This window comes from Salvelinus sp. IW2-2015, linkage group LG6.2 (assembly GCF_002910315.2).
Source record: "Salvelinus sp. IW2-2015 linkage group LG6.2, ASM291031v2, whole genome shotgun sequence".
In the NCBI taxonomy this organism is placed as follows: Eukaryota; Metazoa; Chordata; class Actinopteri; order Salmoniformes; family Salmonidae; genus Salvelinus; species Salvelinus sp. IW2-2015.
In genome coordinates this window covers 3563300-3579971 of record NC_036846.1, presented here as the reverse complement: position 1 = coordinate 3579971, position 16672 = coordinate 3563300, and the positions used below count along the sequence as shown (strand labels likewise).

General features: G+C 41.2%; 2 protein-coding genes across 3 annotated transcripts; one reads left to right on the top strand and one right to left on the bottom strand.

Annotated features, from left to right (window-relative positions):
- Positions 1 to 270: 270 nt before the first annotated feature.
- LOC111965702 (forkhead box protein O4) lies at positions 271 to 8336 on the bottom strand. Its single transcript, XM_023989936.2, has 4 exons — positions 8186 to 8336; positions 5899 to 6365; positions 4239 to 5695; positions 271 to 4015 (listed from the first exon to the last, which is right to left on the bottom strand). Exons 2-3 carry the CDS (start codon positions 6322 to 6324, stop codon positions 4268 to 4270), a joined length of 1854 nt encoding a protein of 617 aa, XP_023845704.1. The 5' UTR covers positions 6325 to 6365; positions 8186 to 8336; the 3' UTR covers positions 271 to 4015; positions 4239 to 4267.
- Positions 8337 to 9138: 802 nt separating this feature from the next.
- Positions 9139 to 16629, top strand: LOC111965701 (sorting nexin-12). Of its 2 annotated transcripts, none has more exons than XM_023989931.2 (5): positions 9139 to 9712; positions 10815 to 10910; positions 11039 to 11163; positions 11323 to 11421; positions 15988 to 16629. In XM_023989931.2, exons 1-5 carry the CDS (start codon positions 9548 to 9550, stop codon positions 16115 to 16117), a joined length of 615 nt encoding a protein of 204 aa, XP_023845699.2. In that variant the 5' UTR covers positions 9139 to 9547; the 3' UTR covers positions 16118 to 16629. The 2 variants fall into 2 exon arrangements, with proteins under 2 accessions (XP_023845699.2, XP_023845701.1); XM_023989933.2 differs by lacking the exon at positions 15988 to 16629 and adding an exon at positions 14881 to 14972 and having other exon boundaries at positions 11323 to 11413.
- Positions 16630 to 16672: the final 43 nt, after the last annotated feature.

Sequence of the window (16672 nt, the reverse complement as noted above, 5' to 3'; positions counted from 1 at the left end):
TAGCTAATAAGACTACTTAGCTAGCTCAGAAGACTGGCCAAGTTAGCCGTGTTGTTCCTTGCATGCGATTGGCTGTGGTCTTGGGGGTGGCGCACATGTCAGACATCGTTCAGGGCTTAAATGCAGCCACAGGGCTCCTTAATGGTGGTTATCGTGCATCTGAACAAAGGAATGGATGATGTGTGGTCCTTTTGATTATCTCGTGATCTCGACAAAACAACTTTTGTTATGTAGTGATCATGAGATAAATAATTTGTGATCGACATATGGGATTTATTTTATTTTATTAAAATGTCCTCCTGTAGTAATAAGACCAAAACTAATCAAAGTAAATCAACCCATATTGGCTATGCACAACTTATCAACCCCTGACCCCTTTCCCCCTTAAATTTTTAAAAAAAAAACTTACTCAACCCTGTCCACATACTAAAATGCTGTATTATCAAAAAGTGGGGCCATTTTTTTATTTCAAAATAAGAAAATTACTAACTGCTACTTTTATTATAAGAAAATTAGTATTAAAGAAATGTAAGAAAAATATTGAGAGGAAATATTACAGGGACTAGGGGATACAAAGTAAAAAGCCCATAAATTGTAGGTGACAGTGGCTGAACCTCCAGCAGATTACTCAAGGCATGACCGAGCAAATAAAGTCTATGAGAAGGATGTCCTCTATACCCTGTGCTTTTACAAACAGCCACAAACACACAAGTTACACCACTGTCCAACACTGACACATTCACTTTCACACAGTCCTATCAAACACTCACACCCATCCTAAGATGCATAAGCAGAAGACATGTCTTAAAGACCCGGCCGATAATGGTAACAATAGTATGACCCTGTGGAATCCATCACAGCAACCAAGTTGATTTGTTGTACATCAATGGGACCAGTAAATTAATTGCCTTTTGCTTACATTTCATACATCATTACTAAAATACCTCAAACTACACAGTATTCACTTTAATTTCAAAACTATTTTTAAGTGACAACGTTTGGGGATCACAATACAGAAAAATAAAAGGTTTGTTTCTTGAAAGATGCACTATGCAGAAATCGCTCCGCCATTTCCTGGTTGCTAAAATTCTAATAGCTTGCCTAATTTCAGTTTATGTGACAAAACAATCACGCATAGTGTAGAGAATTATTGTACCATCTAAACCACTGTGAAATATATTTTCCATAACCAAAAATTATATTTTCAGATGGTGTACAAAATTGAAAGTAAAAGACAAAAATGAAACTTAAAACGGGAAGAATAGAAATAGTGCACATAGAACAGATCTACCACTTCTTAGACTTGCTTACAATGATGCCAATTTTGTCAGGTCGCCCAAAAAGTTACATATTTCAGCTTTAACTAATCACTACCTCACTCAAAATATCCTTGTGCTGCATACAAATGATTCAAGGCCCTGAAAMAATCTAAATATGCACCCATTGCATTATGGCCCTCTTAGGGTATGTCATAAATGACAACTAGCACCGGTCAATAGAAAAATCTGTGCGAAAAAGAGTGCTTTATACAAATGAAAAGCTAAAGTATTCACATGGTTACAGTGAAATTATTAATAATGGATGTCAAACTCCATCTAGGATGCATTTCAGATGAAAAACTGGTCAACACAAAAAACATTTACAATAAATGAAACCTTTTCTTCTGTCGTGATCAAGTATTTAAATACAAACTTCCTCCTAACACAAAACTCATCTTCAAAAGGAAGGAAAAAACATGAAAAATGACATGGTGCATCTTGCTATTGAATAACATGCTATAGTGTTCAATATTGGCAGTTTAACAACCTCGAACAAGACTATTGTTATGATATACATGACTAAAGATCTCTTGTTTATTTCCATCTTAGTAAAATTAGAATTTATATTTTTAAGTGTTAAATTGAAAAAGTGGTATGAATCAAAAGACCCTTGTGTCAAGGATGCCTCACGATTAAGAAAATGGCAAAACACGAGGGGCTGTTGGTTTCCAGTCTTGTATTTTAACATAGAAATTTACCTAAAATAAATGTAATTCTGATGATTATCTGATTACTCCCTTAAGGAAGATGTTTCCATTATTATTATTTTTTAAATGACCCTGAGATTTAATCGCTGCATCATTTGAGATGTGAATTCAGCATCACTGCTGTAAGCAAAATGTCCTCCACTGTGTAAATAACATGTGCAGGTTTTAACTTTGATTTAAATTTCACAATAATCAAGTCAAATTAACTAAGTGGCAAGTCAATTTGGAAAATCAAGTTATACTGGTATATCCACGCATGTACTTCGCCTCAACTCACCTGCCGTGTCATTTGTTAAAATGCAGATTTCTTTTCTTTTTTCATTCTTTGGCTCCACTTGCGAAGCTTATCTACACTAAAATATTTTTTGTCCCAAGCACCCACTATCTGCCATGTAATTCTTAGTGTTCTTTTGGTTATGTATAAAATCTACATGCATCTCATCTTTTACAAAAATAAAAGAATATATAGAAAATGACCGTTCAAAATGATCTGAAATTGTTTTTCTCCATAACGTCTGATTAGTAATAGAAATATATTCATATATGTTAATATTTCATATATAACCTCCATCTAAATTGTATATTAAACTAGTCAAATATTTTACTTCTCACATGTTGTATTAATTTCATTTTAAAAAAGATGGTTAGTAATGTATAACAAAGTTATCAGTGAGAAAATATTCCCACATGAAGCCCCAGTTTCCCTTACTTTAAGGGATAGAACATTGCAGGAAAACATTAAATGCAAAACCCTTCAAGAGATCTTAACAATTTCCTTCAAGATTTCTTTTGAATTTTCCTGATTGATCTGCATAGCATGACAACCTTGCCTCTTTTCTTTGATGAAATGATTCAACCGAACTTGGTTTAGTCTCTTATTTTGCCATTAGAGTACAGGAGCCACATGACAGGAATACTCCCAAGTGCCTTGAAACACAACCCAGTTCCGCAAAACCTTCAAACGGCCCTTAAAGCAGTGGAGGAAAACTGCTTTCAATGATATAACACTTGGTCAACCAAATAATTTGTTGGCAAATACAATTACCTTTGAATGCCCCCTGTAAAAAGCTCACAAATCACTTTTCTTCACATTGTTAGTGTAACTGCACATCAAGAAAATAAAAAACTCCACCAAAGTGTTTTCTACCCTGCTCTTTAGCACACACTGAGCAGTCATGAATGCCAAGCGGTAAATGCATATCACATACCCTGTACTGTTAAATTACTACTGACATAACTCGTAGTTACTTTGCAGCTCCGGTCTCGTCAATGAAAAAGAAACAGAAGCACATGTTTCGTACCACCAAGCGACCAAATGTTAGACTACGTCTGGTCAACATGCGGAGTCCAATGTCAAATCATACATCTTCAACTTGGTCTCATCCAATGACTTAACATCATCAGCCTTTGCTCGTGTCATCTTCTCAATATTTTAATTGAGGAAAGTCCAGAGGAGTGTGTTGGAACTTCATTCCCTCCGTAGATAAAGATGCAGCAGCTTAATTTCATGTCCAAGTTGGTGGTTGTCGGTAATAGTTCACCACCTACAATTTATATGAAAACTGGCAATTTCTTCCTGTGTGCACTGTCCATTTCACCTTCAATATCAAAGACATCAAGGAAGTGTACCATATCAATCCTAAAACTACTTTGGTATAGTAATAATATTCATTGTGATATTAACTTAGAGTTGTTAGTTGTGCTTCATCTTTTCACCCGAAATAAATTCGGTCATACTTATCTCAAACACTCAAAAAAATACGGCAAAGTCCCCAAAAGTTGCAACTGTTACTAGGGGCAGGGACATGGATGGCCTGTGACATGGATGTCTGAGGTCTGGTTTCGTCAAAAGTACAAGCACAAAAGTTAAAAAAATTGCTTCGGAATTGGATCTTCAGCCAATAGGGAGATGAGGATTAGGAATGAATGCACCAGGTGTGTTCTAGGTTGTAGGTGTCGTTGAGTTTGTGTGTGATTGGGGATCCTTACCTGCAACAACAAGTAAAAGACAAATGTTCAAATTGTAGTTCATGATGTTCTTGATTAATCTCCAGAACAAAGCAGGGGATACAGGAAGTGAGTGAGGGTGAGAGGGAAAACAAGGGTAATCATGAAGAGGATAAAGAAAGCAAAGGGTAAAGAAAAGAGTGGTTTAGTTGTACAGTGCAAAACTACTGAGAGGTTAGAACCTGAAAGTATAATTTCAGCATACCTGGCTAACACTGCAAGGTTACTGAGAAGTTAGCTGGGTACCCAGTTGTGGGCGGAGCTCTGCGTAGTTGCAGGGCCAGAGTAGCTTTGCCCACCTGGCATTATGGGGTCAAAGTTGAAATCAATGCCCTCTCCATCCATGAGGTCACTGTTGATGATATAGTCAACGTCACAGTCCAAGTTCTCTGTGAACATCTCAATGTCCAAGTCAGTGGGCAAGCGGTCTTGACATGGTAGGAAGGAGCTCGGCGTTCCGAACTGGCCCATCCCTGGCAGACCTCCTCCTATATTGGATAGGCCCCCTCCGTGGTGAGGCCCAATACCTGGCAGCTGTGCATGCTGAGCTTTGAGGGCTGAGAGCTGTGGAGAGTCTTGGGCCATGCCTGACAGGATCATGCCCAGGCCCAGCTGAGAGTGCTGCTGTTGGAGCTGGGACTGCATCCTCATGGATGCCACAGTGTTTGGCTCAAGCCCCTTCCCCAGCAACAGCTGGTTTGGTTTGGGCCGCCCTCCCACCATGGGACCCCCCATGCCCATCATCCCCACTCCACTAGGACTGGGCATAAGGGGGTCCACCTGGGTCATCATGAAATCACTGGGAGGCGGGGAGTCTGAGGTGAGCAACGCCTCCAAGCTGGAGGGAACATGGGTGCCATAGAGACCAGTCCCACGGGAGCCAGGGCTGGGCATGGGGTTAAAGAGAGAGTTACCATAGTTTAATGGTTTGGAGTTGTTATTGTTGCCACATTGTGTGCCTGAGGACTGTCCCCCAGTCTGGTTGGGGGCCTGGGAGATGTTGGATGGCTGTAGCTGACGGAAGGAGGGGAACCCGGAGCCCCGGGGAAGCAGTGTTGAGGCAGAGGGCAGAGGGGTGGGGGGAGCCGGTGGGGCTGTGCTGGGACTAGCCCCTCCCTGCTGCTCGGTCATCAGTGTCAGGCCATCGATCAGGTCCAGCTCCTCCATTAGTGTCTCAGTGAGGGTGGGGGGCAGGTTGCCCGTGGAGTAGCCCAGTAGACCTTCCTCAGGCAGGTCATCCTCATCCTCCTGGCCGGGGCCGATGGGGGACAGCCGGCCACTCAGGGTGCTGGCATTGGAGCTGGTGCGTGGACGGAAGCTGGTCCACATGTCAGGGTCGTCTAGGCTACCACGGGATGAGGGGCTGCCACTGTTTACCCCCCATTTAGGGAACTGCTGGGAGGAGTTGGGACTGTCTGCGCCCCCGTCGCCATCTCCCCCAGTGGTCCCGCCCAGGCCTGCTGCTGCCTTCTTGGTCTGCTTGGCTCGCATCCGGCTTTTCAGCAGTTTGCTGCTGTTGTCCATGGAGGCAGCACGGCGACGGGGGGCTTTCCCAGTCTTGCCCCCCTCTGGGTTGAGCATCCACCAAGAACTCTTGCCTGTGGACTCATTGTGAACTCTCAGGAACTTGTTGTGGAGTGATAAGTTGTGGCGGATTGAATTCTGAGTTAGAGGAAAGGGGGGACAAGAAAAAGGGTTTTAAGATTGGTGCCTTGTTAAATTTTCAGAAAACATTCAACTTGGTTTGACGATAGATTTCAAGCATTAATGCAGTGTAATAATGTATCATGTGTTCACAGCAAATGGGCTGTATAACATGTTTCTAACAATGTGAATAACAATAATGATGAGCATGTTTTTTTTACCTTCCACCCTGCTGAGCTGTTGCTATCTCCTTTATCTTTGAAGTAAGGCACAGTTTTCACCATCCAGTCATATATCTGTGCCAAGGTTAGACGCTTCTCTGGAGAGTTCTCAATAGCCTGACTAATCAGGTCCGCGTAAGACTGGTTCCCCCATGCATTGCGCCGGGATGATCCCTTTCTGGGTGTGGCTCCACCTACTCCGGCTCCTCCCTCTGTGACCACAACTTTCTCAGGCTCGGATATGATTTGCTGTTGCTCCTGCTTATCGTCGTCGGCGGGCGGGGTTCCCGCAGAAGATTCAGGGCCGTCCGCCACCTCCGGTTTGACAGCTGAGATGTCGGGTCTGGGGAGCGGCCATGTGCACGACCTAGGTCTGCTTTGCGGCTCAAAATCTGGGTCAATCGTGGGTACCGTCGAACCCTCCATTGTAAGGTTTTGTTTGCTACAACTATCCTAAATGTAGACAACTAAGAGATAATACTTCAAATAAATCATCAAGGTAAATAATAGTGAGACTGAAATATTGAAACAATGTTTTTTTTAAATCAAAATAACAATATTGTACTTTTGTAGGGTCACAGGTGAAGAGTGGTGAAGAGCGTTGGGCAAGTAACTGAAGGCTTGAATCCCTGAGACAACTATGTGAACAATCTGTTGATGTGCCCTTGAGCAAGGCACTTAACCCTAGTTGCTCCTCTAAACCGCTCTGGATAAGTGCATCTGCTAAATGACTAATGTAAAATGTAATCTGGGGACATGTATTTGTAATAGGCACACCAAAATGTAGGCCTATTCTTATCTAAGAAGGGGTCTATGTTCAAAGTTAGACTATATTTTCTAATGTAATTATTGTATAACCAAAAGTTATCTATAAACTTCAACTATCTACACCAAAACGCTATGTTCCATTCTCTATTAAGGGGACTAGTAGAAGAGAGAAACAATAATCTGGATACACCAGTATAGTGGTGTTAATCCTGAGATTGGAGATTAGGGGACCCAAATAATCCCTTTAATAGTAACTATCATAAACCTTCCGATTTACATAGAGCAGAGGAGGGCTGGGATGACGGTTCCTTTGTTTGTATAAAAGAACAAAGAGAACTCAGGGAGGAATGCACACCAAAACATCTGGATTGCAATCAGAGACCAATGCAATTTATGGCCCACATAACGTGTTACTGTGGGGTATATACTTAAAATATATATATATATAAACGTTTGTCTCGGTTTAGTTTTGGTAGTTTGTTGTGGAAAATGTAAATATATTCTATGTTTATGAAGGTAAAAGTAACGTTAGCTATAAAATTATTGCTCTCACAACACTATAAATTGAACTGACTTGTTTTGCTTTTAACTTTAACATTATAACATAAAAGTCGCCCTCAAACACATATACTTTGCAAATAACCCACAAATGAGGATTACCACAGTGGGTCACTGATACAAAAGAGCCGACTAGGTTTACTGTGCCTTCGTCTGCACTTGTAAACAACGTGCTGTCTCGCTCCTTCGCATGTAGAAATAACCTCCAGCTTCAATAGAACACTGGAGTTGATATAATATTACTTTGAACATTGATATCCAAATTCAAAGCAATTTAGTAAACAACAACTTTTTCATTTCAACATACATCTGTCACTGCTCCCCGTGAAACAATATTACTTAGAGTGAATACAAAATCTGGATTCATGGAGTTTGCAATAAAATAGTCAATGTTTCAAGTAAAAAAAATCTGCAATATTTGATTATCTAAGCAATGACACGTTTACTTCTGATGTCAAAACAGTAATGTTATGCTGGCTGTCGCTTCTTTGGCTACAGTATTATCTAAGTAATTTTAGTCGACTGACAAAAATAAAATGTTGAGCGCAAAACCTTACTGAACAGTTTGATCATGGTGGTCTGTAAAACAAAATTAGAAGAAACAAATGAATCAGAAAGTCCGTGGTTTTCTGATTCAAGTTTTCACGCTCCTCCACATTGCGGGCAAGCGCGTGTCACCATCTGCCATGTTTCTTGACACGCAGCAGCACACGATGCTCGCGCGAGCACAAACCTTAAGAGTGTGCCTAAAATTGGATCAGTCGGCGTCTTGTGACCAATTTAAAGCACGGTTCGTAATCCACGGTTTCTTGGAGTTCAGGCTCTCCCACCTCGGCTCGACTCCACACACCAAACGTAGTTTTTAAAATAGCGTGATAGCCACTTAACGTTAGCTGCTGGCTAACTCCAGTTATTTTGGAGTTCAAAATCCTCTCAAAAGTCGAAAAAAAGGCTTCAGTACCTTCCTTTGGAATTCTCCCCCTTTCAATCGTTAGTTTTGTTTGACTTGTGGCTATTCTGGATGTCCAAATATTCATTCATCGTATATCTTTTTTTGTTTAGTTTTGACTCGAGGCGAAGACTCCCTTCTGACGTCTGTTTACCACTGCCAGAAAACGTGTACTGCGCTTGCGTGGTGAGGACTGCTGGGAAATGCAGTCAGTCATGTGACTTCTTAAAGCACGAATGTAAACAACGAACGTCTGTCGAGCTAAAAGAGCTAAATCAGGATTGTGTAACATTTCCTAAAGTGTACACACACCACCTACACACCTAAACCAAAGCTGGAAAGTTACCCAACAATGGTCAATCAGATTTCAATTGCCCAAGTAGCCCAGACTTCTAGGCTACAGATCTTTCCAGCTCCAATCTAGTCTTGAAGCACATGCATCCCTCTTTCATTTGACACTCAAACTTTCACCAATAGTCCCAGTCTGTCGGTATACTGCCATAAAAAAGTTGGTCGTAGTCAGGTTACTTTAAAATTGCCATTGTTGTAATGTACAGTGACATTCAAAAATAATGATTTGTGTCCAGAAAGATCTGTGAAGAAGATTCATTTCAGTATGATATTTTTTTCTCAAGAATATCGGTACCAACCTAGAAAAGCATAGGAATGTTCGATGTGTTCTATGCAACACGTTTCATTTGAATTTTTAAGATCAGCCTAAATCAGCATGTTACGGTGTTTATTTAAACAATAATCTGACAGTGTGCACAAGAACTACAATTCCCAGTGTATTTTAGAGTATAACTTTGTTTGGGGAGTGTTTATCGAATGCAGCGCGTGATGTAAGCAGAATAATAATATACTGTGATGAAACAGCAGGGAGCATGTCTCGAACCCTCGACCTTCTAGCCCGAAGTCCGGCGCGCTATCCACTGTGCCGCAAAGCATGCTCGTCCGGCAGAGTCGATTTCCGCGCTTATAAACCCAGGGTCGTTACACTACAGTAGAGCTAGACCTATGTACGGTAAAAATATACATCTGGTCTGATTTAGACTCCTAAAAGTCTTTATTTTGGAAACAATTATTTATTCATTTTACAACAGAATAGGCCGTCCTGTAAATGTGTAAGACTTCAAAATGATAAACAGTCGTTCTCTTCATTGATAATATTTTAATCACATTTTGTCAGTATGATTACTGTTTTACACTCGTTTAATTTTGGCACAATTGTTTCATTCTCTTCTACAATTGGTCATAGTTAACGCCGGTAAATACTTGGGAAAAGAGGAATGCGTTTCCTCTGTTTCGATTGGCTGCGGAACAAGAACCTTCGCAATTGTGTCGTCTCGAGATCAGCCGCAGCTGAAGCCGAACATGTCGGATCCCACTGTTGCAGATACTCGCCGATTAAACTCTAAACCACAGGATCTCACAGATGCGTATGGCCCCCCAAGCAATTTTCTTGAAATCGACGTTTATGACCCACAAACAATTGGAGTTGGCCGGAACAGATTCACCACCTATGAAGTGCGAATGCGGGTGAGTGTTCTAGGTTTGTACTATCTGGCAGTATTGAAATCGGGGCCGGTGATTTTGGCAGGCCCTAGTTTAGGTGACGCTAGTATGATGAGGGAACATGGGTGGGACGGTTTTTCGAGAGACTGGACTTTTTGCTGTTCAAATGCTTAGCCTTTCACTTCTTTGTCATTTGAAATAATCGTTATATACAAATTCCTGATGCAGTCGTTGCTAAGATCCATCAACATCAAATAGCCAGTATGTGAAAGAACTGTGTTAGTTTGGTAGCAGTGTTTCTGCCAGATAACATAGTGACTAGCATGGGCTATAGCTCTTTTATTAAATTCTGTTAATTTCTGTAGGATGTATAGGCTTTTTCTCCAACCCAGAATAAAAGCCTGCACACCCTTGGAATCCCCAGGACCAAGATTGGAGAGTACTGGGCCAGCTAACACTGTAGTTATGAGATAGGCCAACCAGCCACTAGGGTGTTAAACCTTCATGGTATTAGAAAGCACTGTTTGTACATGGGCTAGTTTCTTGAATCCCAGATCTAGGGCATGCTGAACAGAGACTACATGTGTACTGGGCTCCCGAGTGGCACAGTGGTCTAAGGCACTGCATCTCAGTGCTTGAGGCGTCACTACAGACACCCTGGTTTGAATTCAGGCTGTATCACAGCCGGCCGTGATTGGGAGTCCCATAGGGCGGCGCACAATTGGCCCAGTGTCGTCCGGGTTTGGCCGGTGTAGGCCGTCATTGTAAATAACAATTTGTTCCTAACTGACTTGCTTAGTAAAATGTAAAAAATATCTACTGTATACCCTTACTACTACAAATCTCAACATTAATGCAACAATCTCTCTGTGTTTCCCTACTCGAAAGATGTGGTTGCATTATAAACCATCCATTATCACTAGACACAGCACCACACACCAGTGTCACAAAACTGAACAGTGTTTTTCACAGATTCAGAGACAAGATGCTGATCAAATTATTCATCGGTGAAGGGTTCTGGTGTAAGCACTGATGTCTGACCATGTCACTGAATGCTGTACTGGAAATGCCACTCCTGGATTTCTGTCATTTAATGTGATTTAATATACATTTTTTTCACATGCAGACAAATCTTCCCATCTTCAAACTTAAGGACTCTGTTGTGCGGAGAAGGTACAGTGATTTTGAGTGGCTGAAGAATGAGCTGGAGAGAGACAGTAAGGTAGTTACACACTGCATAACTAATTGCTTGTATGTTGGACCAGTATAATACTAATCTTAAACAGAAATGTTTAATACATTAAAGTTTGTATGTGACTAAGTTACTGATAAGTTGTGTGCTTTCTAAAGATTGTGGTGCCCCCTCTCCCTGGGAAAGCTTTAAAAAGACAGCTGCCCTTCCGAGGAGATGAGGGTATCTTTGAGGAGTCCTTCATTGAGGAGCGGAGGGTAGGCTTGGAGCAGTTCATCAACAGGTGTGTATCGTTTCTGTCTATAGTATTTCTCTCTGTATGGCTGTGTCTCCATTTCAGTTCATTATCAAATGAACTCCCAGCCATCTGCCTTTGACTCCACTAATAATCAATTATGATTGCTATTTAACTGAAACCTGCTACTCTCTCCTCTATCACTAGACTTGCAGGTCATCCCCTGGCCCAGAATGAGCGCTGTCTGCACATGTTCCTTCAGGATGAGTCCATTGACCGGAACTATGTTCCTGGAAAAGTACGCAAGTAGGATGGGCATGGTTGGGGTTCCGACTGGGTGGGTGTGGTGAAGAGGCTGGTGGCAGTAGGTGGGATGGACTGGCTGATCCTTAACGGTTTCTATCCATCTCTCCCGGCAAGGGAATAGCATTTTATTTTTACATTAAAGAATATAAATACTGTGTGTATATGTATGTACAGTGCATTCTGAAAGTATTCAGACCCCTTTTTCCAAATTTTGTTACGTTACAGCCTTATTCTAAAATTGATTTTTTTTAAATTAAACCATTGATCTACACACAATAGCCCATAATGCAAATGTATTTTTTTTTTTTTACGTATACCTTATTTACATAGGTATTCAGACTCTTTGCTTTGAGACTCGAAATTGAGCTCCGGCGCATTCTCTTTCCATTGATCATCCTTAAGATGTTTCTACAACTTTATTGGAGTCCACCTGTGTAAAATTCAATTGATTGGACATGATTATGAAAGGCACACACCTGTCTATATAAGGTCCGCACAGTTAGCAGTGCATGTCAGAGCAAAAAACAAGCCATGAGGTCAAAGGAATTGTCCGTAGAGCTCCGAGACAGGATTGTGTCAAGGCACAGATCTGGGGAAGGGTACTAAAAAATGTCTGCATCATTAAAGGTCCCCAAGAACAGTGGCATCATTCTTAAATGGAAGAAGTTTYGAACCACTAAGACTCTTTGTAGAGCTGGCCGCCCAGCCAAACTGAGCAATCGGGGGAGAAGGGCCATGGTCAGGGAGGTTACCAAGAACCCGATGGTCACTGACAGAGCTCCAGATTTCCTCTGGAGAAGAACCTTCCAGAAGGACAACCATCTCTGCAGCACTCCACCAATCAGGCCTTTATGGTAGAGTGGCCAGATGGAAGCCACTCTTCAGTAAAAGGCACATGACAGCCCGCTTGGAGTTTGCCAAAAGGCACCTAAAGGACTCCGACCATGAGAAACAAGATTCTCTGGTGTGATGAAACCAAGATTGAACTATTTGGCCAGAATGCCAAGCGTCATGTCTGGAGAAAACCTGGCACCATTCCTATGGTGAAGTATGGTGGTGGCAACATCATGCTGTGGGCATGCTTTTCAGTGGCGGGGACTAGGAGACTAGTTGTGATCGAGGGAAAGATGAATGGACAAAAGTACAGAGAGATCCTTGATGAAAACCTGCTCAGGAACGTTCACCTTCCAATAGGACAACGACCCTAAGCACACAGCCAAGACAACGCAGAAGTGGCTTTGGGACAAGTCTCAATGTCCTTGAGTGGCCCTACCAGAGCCTGGACTTGAACCCGATCAAACCTCTGGAGAGGCCTAAAAATAGCTGTGCAGCAACGCTCCCCATCCAACCTGACAGATCTTGAGGATCTGCAGAGAAGAATGGAAGAAACTCCCCAAATACAGGTGTGTCAAGCTTGTAGCGTCATACCCAAGAAGACTCGAGGCTGCCAAAGGTGCGTCAAAGTACTGAGTAAAAAGTCTGAATACTTATGTAAATATGATTTCAGTTTATTTATAATAAATTAGCCAACAAATATTCAAAAACCTCTTTTTGCTTTGTCATTATGGGGTATTGTGTGTAGATTGAGGGGGGAGGGAAAAACTATTTAATCAATTATGGAATAAGGCTATAACGTAACAAAATGTGGAAAAAGTCAAGGGGTCTGAATACTTTCCAAATGCAAAGTATATGTATTTACACTACAGTTCATAAGTTTGGGGTCACTTAGAAATGTCCTTGTTTTTGAAAGAAAAGCAAAAAAAAATGTCCATTGAAATAACATCAAATTGGTCAGAAATATTGTGTAGACATTGTTAATGTTGTAAATGACTATTGTAGCTGGAAACGGCAGATTTTTAATGGAACATCTACATAGACGTACAGAGGCCCATTTATCAGCAACCATCACTCCTGTGTTCCAATTGCATGTTGTTAGCTAATCCAAGTTTATAATTTTAAAAGGCTAATTGATCATTATAAAACCCTTTTGCAATTTTCTTAGGTCAGTTGAAAACTGTTCTGATTAAAGAAGAAATAAAACTGTCCTTCTTTAGACTAGTTGAGTATCTGGAGCATCAGCATTTGGTTCGATTACAGACTCAAAATGGCCAGAAACAAGACCTCTCTTCTGAAACTCGTCAGTCTAATCTTGTTCTGAGAAATGAAGGCTGTTCCATGTGAGAAATTGCCAAGAAACTGAAGATCTCGTACAACGGCGTGTACTACTCCCTTCACAGAATAGCGCAAACTGGCTCTAACCAGAATAGAAAGGAGTGGGGGGCCCCGGTGCACAACTGAGCAAGAGGACAAGTACATTAGAGTGTCTAGTTTGAGAAACAGACACCTCACAAGTCCTGAACTGGCAGCTTCATTAAATAGTACCCGCAAAACAGCAGTCACAACGTCAACCGTGAACTGCGTTGTTGGTTAGGGGCTCGTAAGTAAGCATTTCATTGTAAGTGTTCGGCACATGTGACTTATAAAATTTGATTTAAAAAGGCGACTCCTGGATGCTGGCCTTCTAGGCGGAGTTGCAAAGAAAAAGCCATATCTCAGACTGGCCAAGAAAAAGAAAATATTAAGATGGGCAAAAGAACAGACACTGGACAGAGGAAGATTGGAAAAAAGTGTTATGGACAGACAAATCTAAGTTTGAGGTGTTCGGATCACAAATCAGAACATTTGTGAGACACTGAAAAGATGCTGGAGGATTGCTGAACGCCATCTGTCAGGCATGGTGGAGGCAATGTGATGGTCTTTGGGTGCTTTGGTGGTGGTGAAGTGGGAGATTTGTACAGTGTAAAAGGGATCTTGAAGAAGGAAAGCTATCACTCCATTTTGCATCGCCATGCCATACCCTGTGGACGGCGCTTAATTGGAGCCCATTTCCTCCTTCAACAGGACAATGACCCACAGCTCCAAACTATGCTATAACTTTTTCGGGAAGAAGCAGTCAGTTGGTATTCTGTCTATCACGGAGTGGCCAGCACAGTCACTGGATCTCAACCCTATTGAGCTGTTGTGGGATTAGCTTGACCGTATGGTACGTAAGAAGTGCCCATCAAGCCAATCCAACTTGTGGGAGGTGCTTCAGGAAGCATGGGGTGAAATCTCTTCAGATTACCTCCACAAATTGACAACTAGAATGCCAAAGGTCTGCAAGGCTGTAATTGCTGCAAATTGAGAATTCTTTGACGAAAGCAAAGTTTTTAAAGGACACAATTATTTAAATAAAAAATAATTATTTATAACCATGTCAACTTCTTGACTATATTTCCTGTTGAAACTAATTTCATGTACGTTTTCATGGAGAACAAGGACATTTCTAAGTGACCCCAGACTTTTGAACGGTAGTGTATGTGTGTATATATATACATTTTGCAGTGGTTTAAGGTACCTGAAATCACTGATCTGTGTCACACGTTTTTGTGTCTTACAATGTCTTTCCCCTTTTCTTAGGTGTGAATAAGGTAAGGTTGCTTTTTATTCGTACTAATACCATTGTGATAACCCCCCCCATAAAACAAAAAAAACAACTCAGATTTGGTATAGCGGGTTACCAATGATACATCCATGCATTTACACACAAACATCTGTCTTCGCTTCGCCTCTACTTTCTCAATCAGCACCTGTCCAACGTTCTCTTTTGTTCATTTTCTCTGCGTAAATTTATAACTGTTGGCATGATCTGGTTGCATGCATGGGGTAATCTTCACAATTCATCTTTAGTAGAGATAACTTAGTTACTTCCCCTTTTGACTCAAACCAGTCATGCAGGCTTWCAAGGGGGCACTAAGTGAGACCTAGAGCGCAGTATCTAACATACTGTATATCACGCAGGCTTTTTCATTGTTTTGCTAACCATTGTTGGTATCTCATCCATAGTTTATTTTTATTTTTAATTATGACAAATTACTTGTAATTACATTGAAGTAGCAGTGTACATCAACTGCTCTCATCTCCAGCACCCTAAAGTCTGCATCTAATACCACTGATACTGGTAACGCAATTGCTCTATATTATTTTATCTTTAACTAGGCAAGTCGGTTAAGAACAAATTCTTATTCACAATGACGACCTACCCTGGCCAAACCCTAACCCAGACGACGCTGGGCCAATTGTGCGCCGCCCTATGGGACTCCCAATCACGGCCAGTTGTGATACAGCCTATGAATCACTGACTAGTTTTTCAATCGTGATTTTAAAAAAGTATTGATTTCAAACGGCCAATGCTTCGTCATTAATGGGTCAAATGGAACATACCCCTAAAATCATATCACTTCTTATTTTTCTATGATAGATTGTTAACCCATCCATAGCATTGGAGCCTAAAACTGACCTACACACACCGACCCTACTCTTTTTTTCCCCCTAGTAGCTACTATGTTATAGAACATTACTGTTCAACAAGTAAAGCCTATGTCTATGTGCCTTTTTTGTTTAGACTTTTTAAAGACTTGGTCTACAAAGTTTAGCAAGGCTATAAAGGTGACTGTAGAAATGGCAACTAATGTTCAGATGCTAATGAGGCCATGAATTACCTGTGAATTGTTTTCCTTTCTATAGCAGCCCGGGGATGAAAATGATGGTCTACTCAGCCCAGCCCCCCCACCCCTACACCCCCTGGCTCTTTGGCTTTATCACTAGAGCTCACGTTGCCTCTTCCACAGGGGGCCTCCCCTCACATCCTCCTTAACAACTGCATCTGTGTTGGAACGCTCTGTAAATACGATGTACATATATACATATCTTATTTGTAATCAATGTCTGGGGAAGCTGTCAGGATACTTACATGCAGAGCATTTAACTTGTAGCAGATGTTGGAGAAGGTGAATTCATGAAACGAGTGAGTTAGTAAGCTACCTTGTGTAAACCTTTTGAAACAAGAACATTTTCTATTTGACTTTAGGCTTAGTCAGCAAGACTAATGATTTAGTAATAGTTAACAACAAATTAGAGAATACTGCGTTGTTTCAGTAACGGAAGTTTGCTTCCTTAACTCATGAATTTTGCTTGGTGAAGTATAATTTGGTGTAAATTTCTCATGTGAAAATGACAAAGGCTCTGAATACTTATTCCAGAGCCCCCAGTTATTCTTAGTTATAGAGATTGATCTCTATATTTTCAAAGGGAAACCTGGCCCACCTGACTCACCAAACACAAAGAAAACAATTATATTACGTTCCATTAAAATACATTTTTTATTAATGTATATGTACTTGACAACTCATTAGTAAATCTTGATTGAGGA

What these genes read in the sequence shown, in the direction of transcription:
- LOC111965701 (XM_023989931.2), top strand. Translation starts at nt 9,548, where the DNA reads ATGTCGGATCCCACTGTTGCAGATACTCGCCGATTAAACTCTAAACCA. An exon ending in AGCTGGAGAGAGACAGTAAG is followed by an intron (nt 10,911 to 11,038) that starts GTAGTTACACAC and finishes TGCTTTCTAAAG; the next exon opens with ATTGTGGTGCCCCCTCTCCC. An exon ending in TTGGAGCAGTTCATCAACAG is followed by an intron (nt 11,164 to 11,322) that starts GTGTGTATCGTT and finishes CTCTATCACTAG; the next exon opens with ACTTGCAGGTCATCCCCTGG.
- LOC111965702 (XM_023989936.2), bottom strand. Translation starts at nt 6,324, where the DNA reads ATGGAGGGTTCGACGGTACCCACGATTGACCCAGATTTTGAGCCGCAA. An exon ending in ACAGCTCAGCAGGGTGGAAG is followed by an intron (nt 5,696 to 5,898) that starts GTAAAAAAAACA and finishes CCTCTAACTCAG; the next exon opens with AATTCAATCCGCCACAACTT.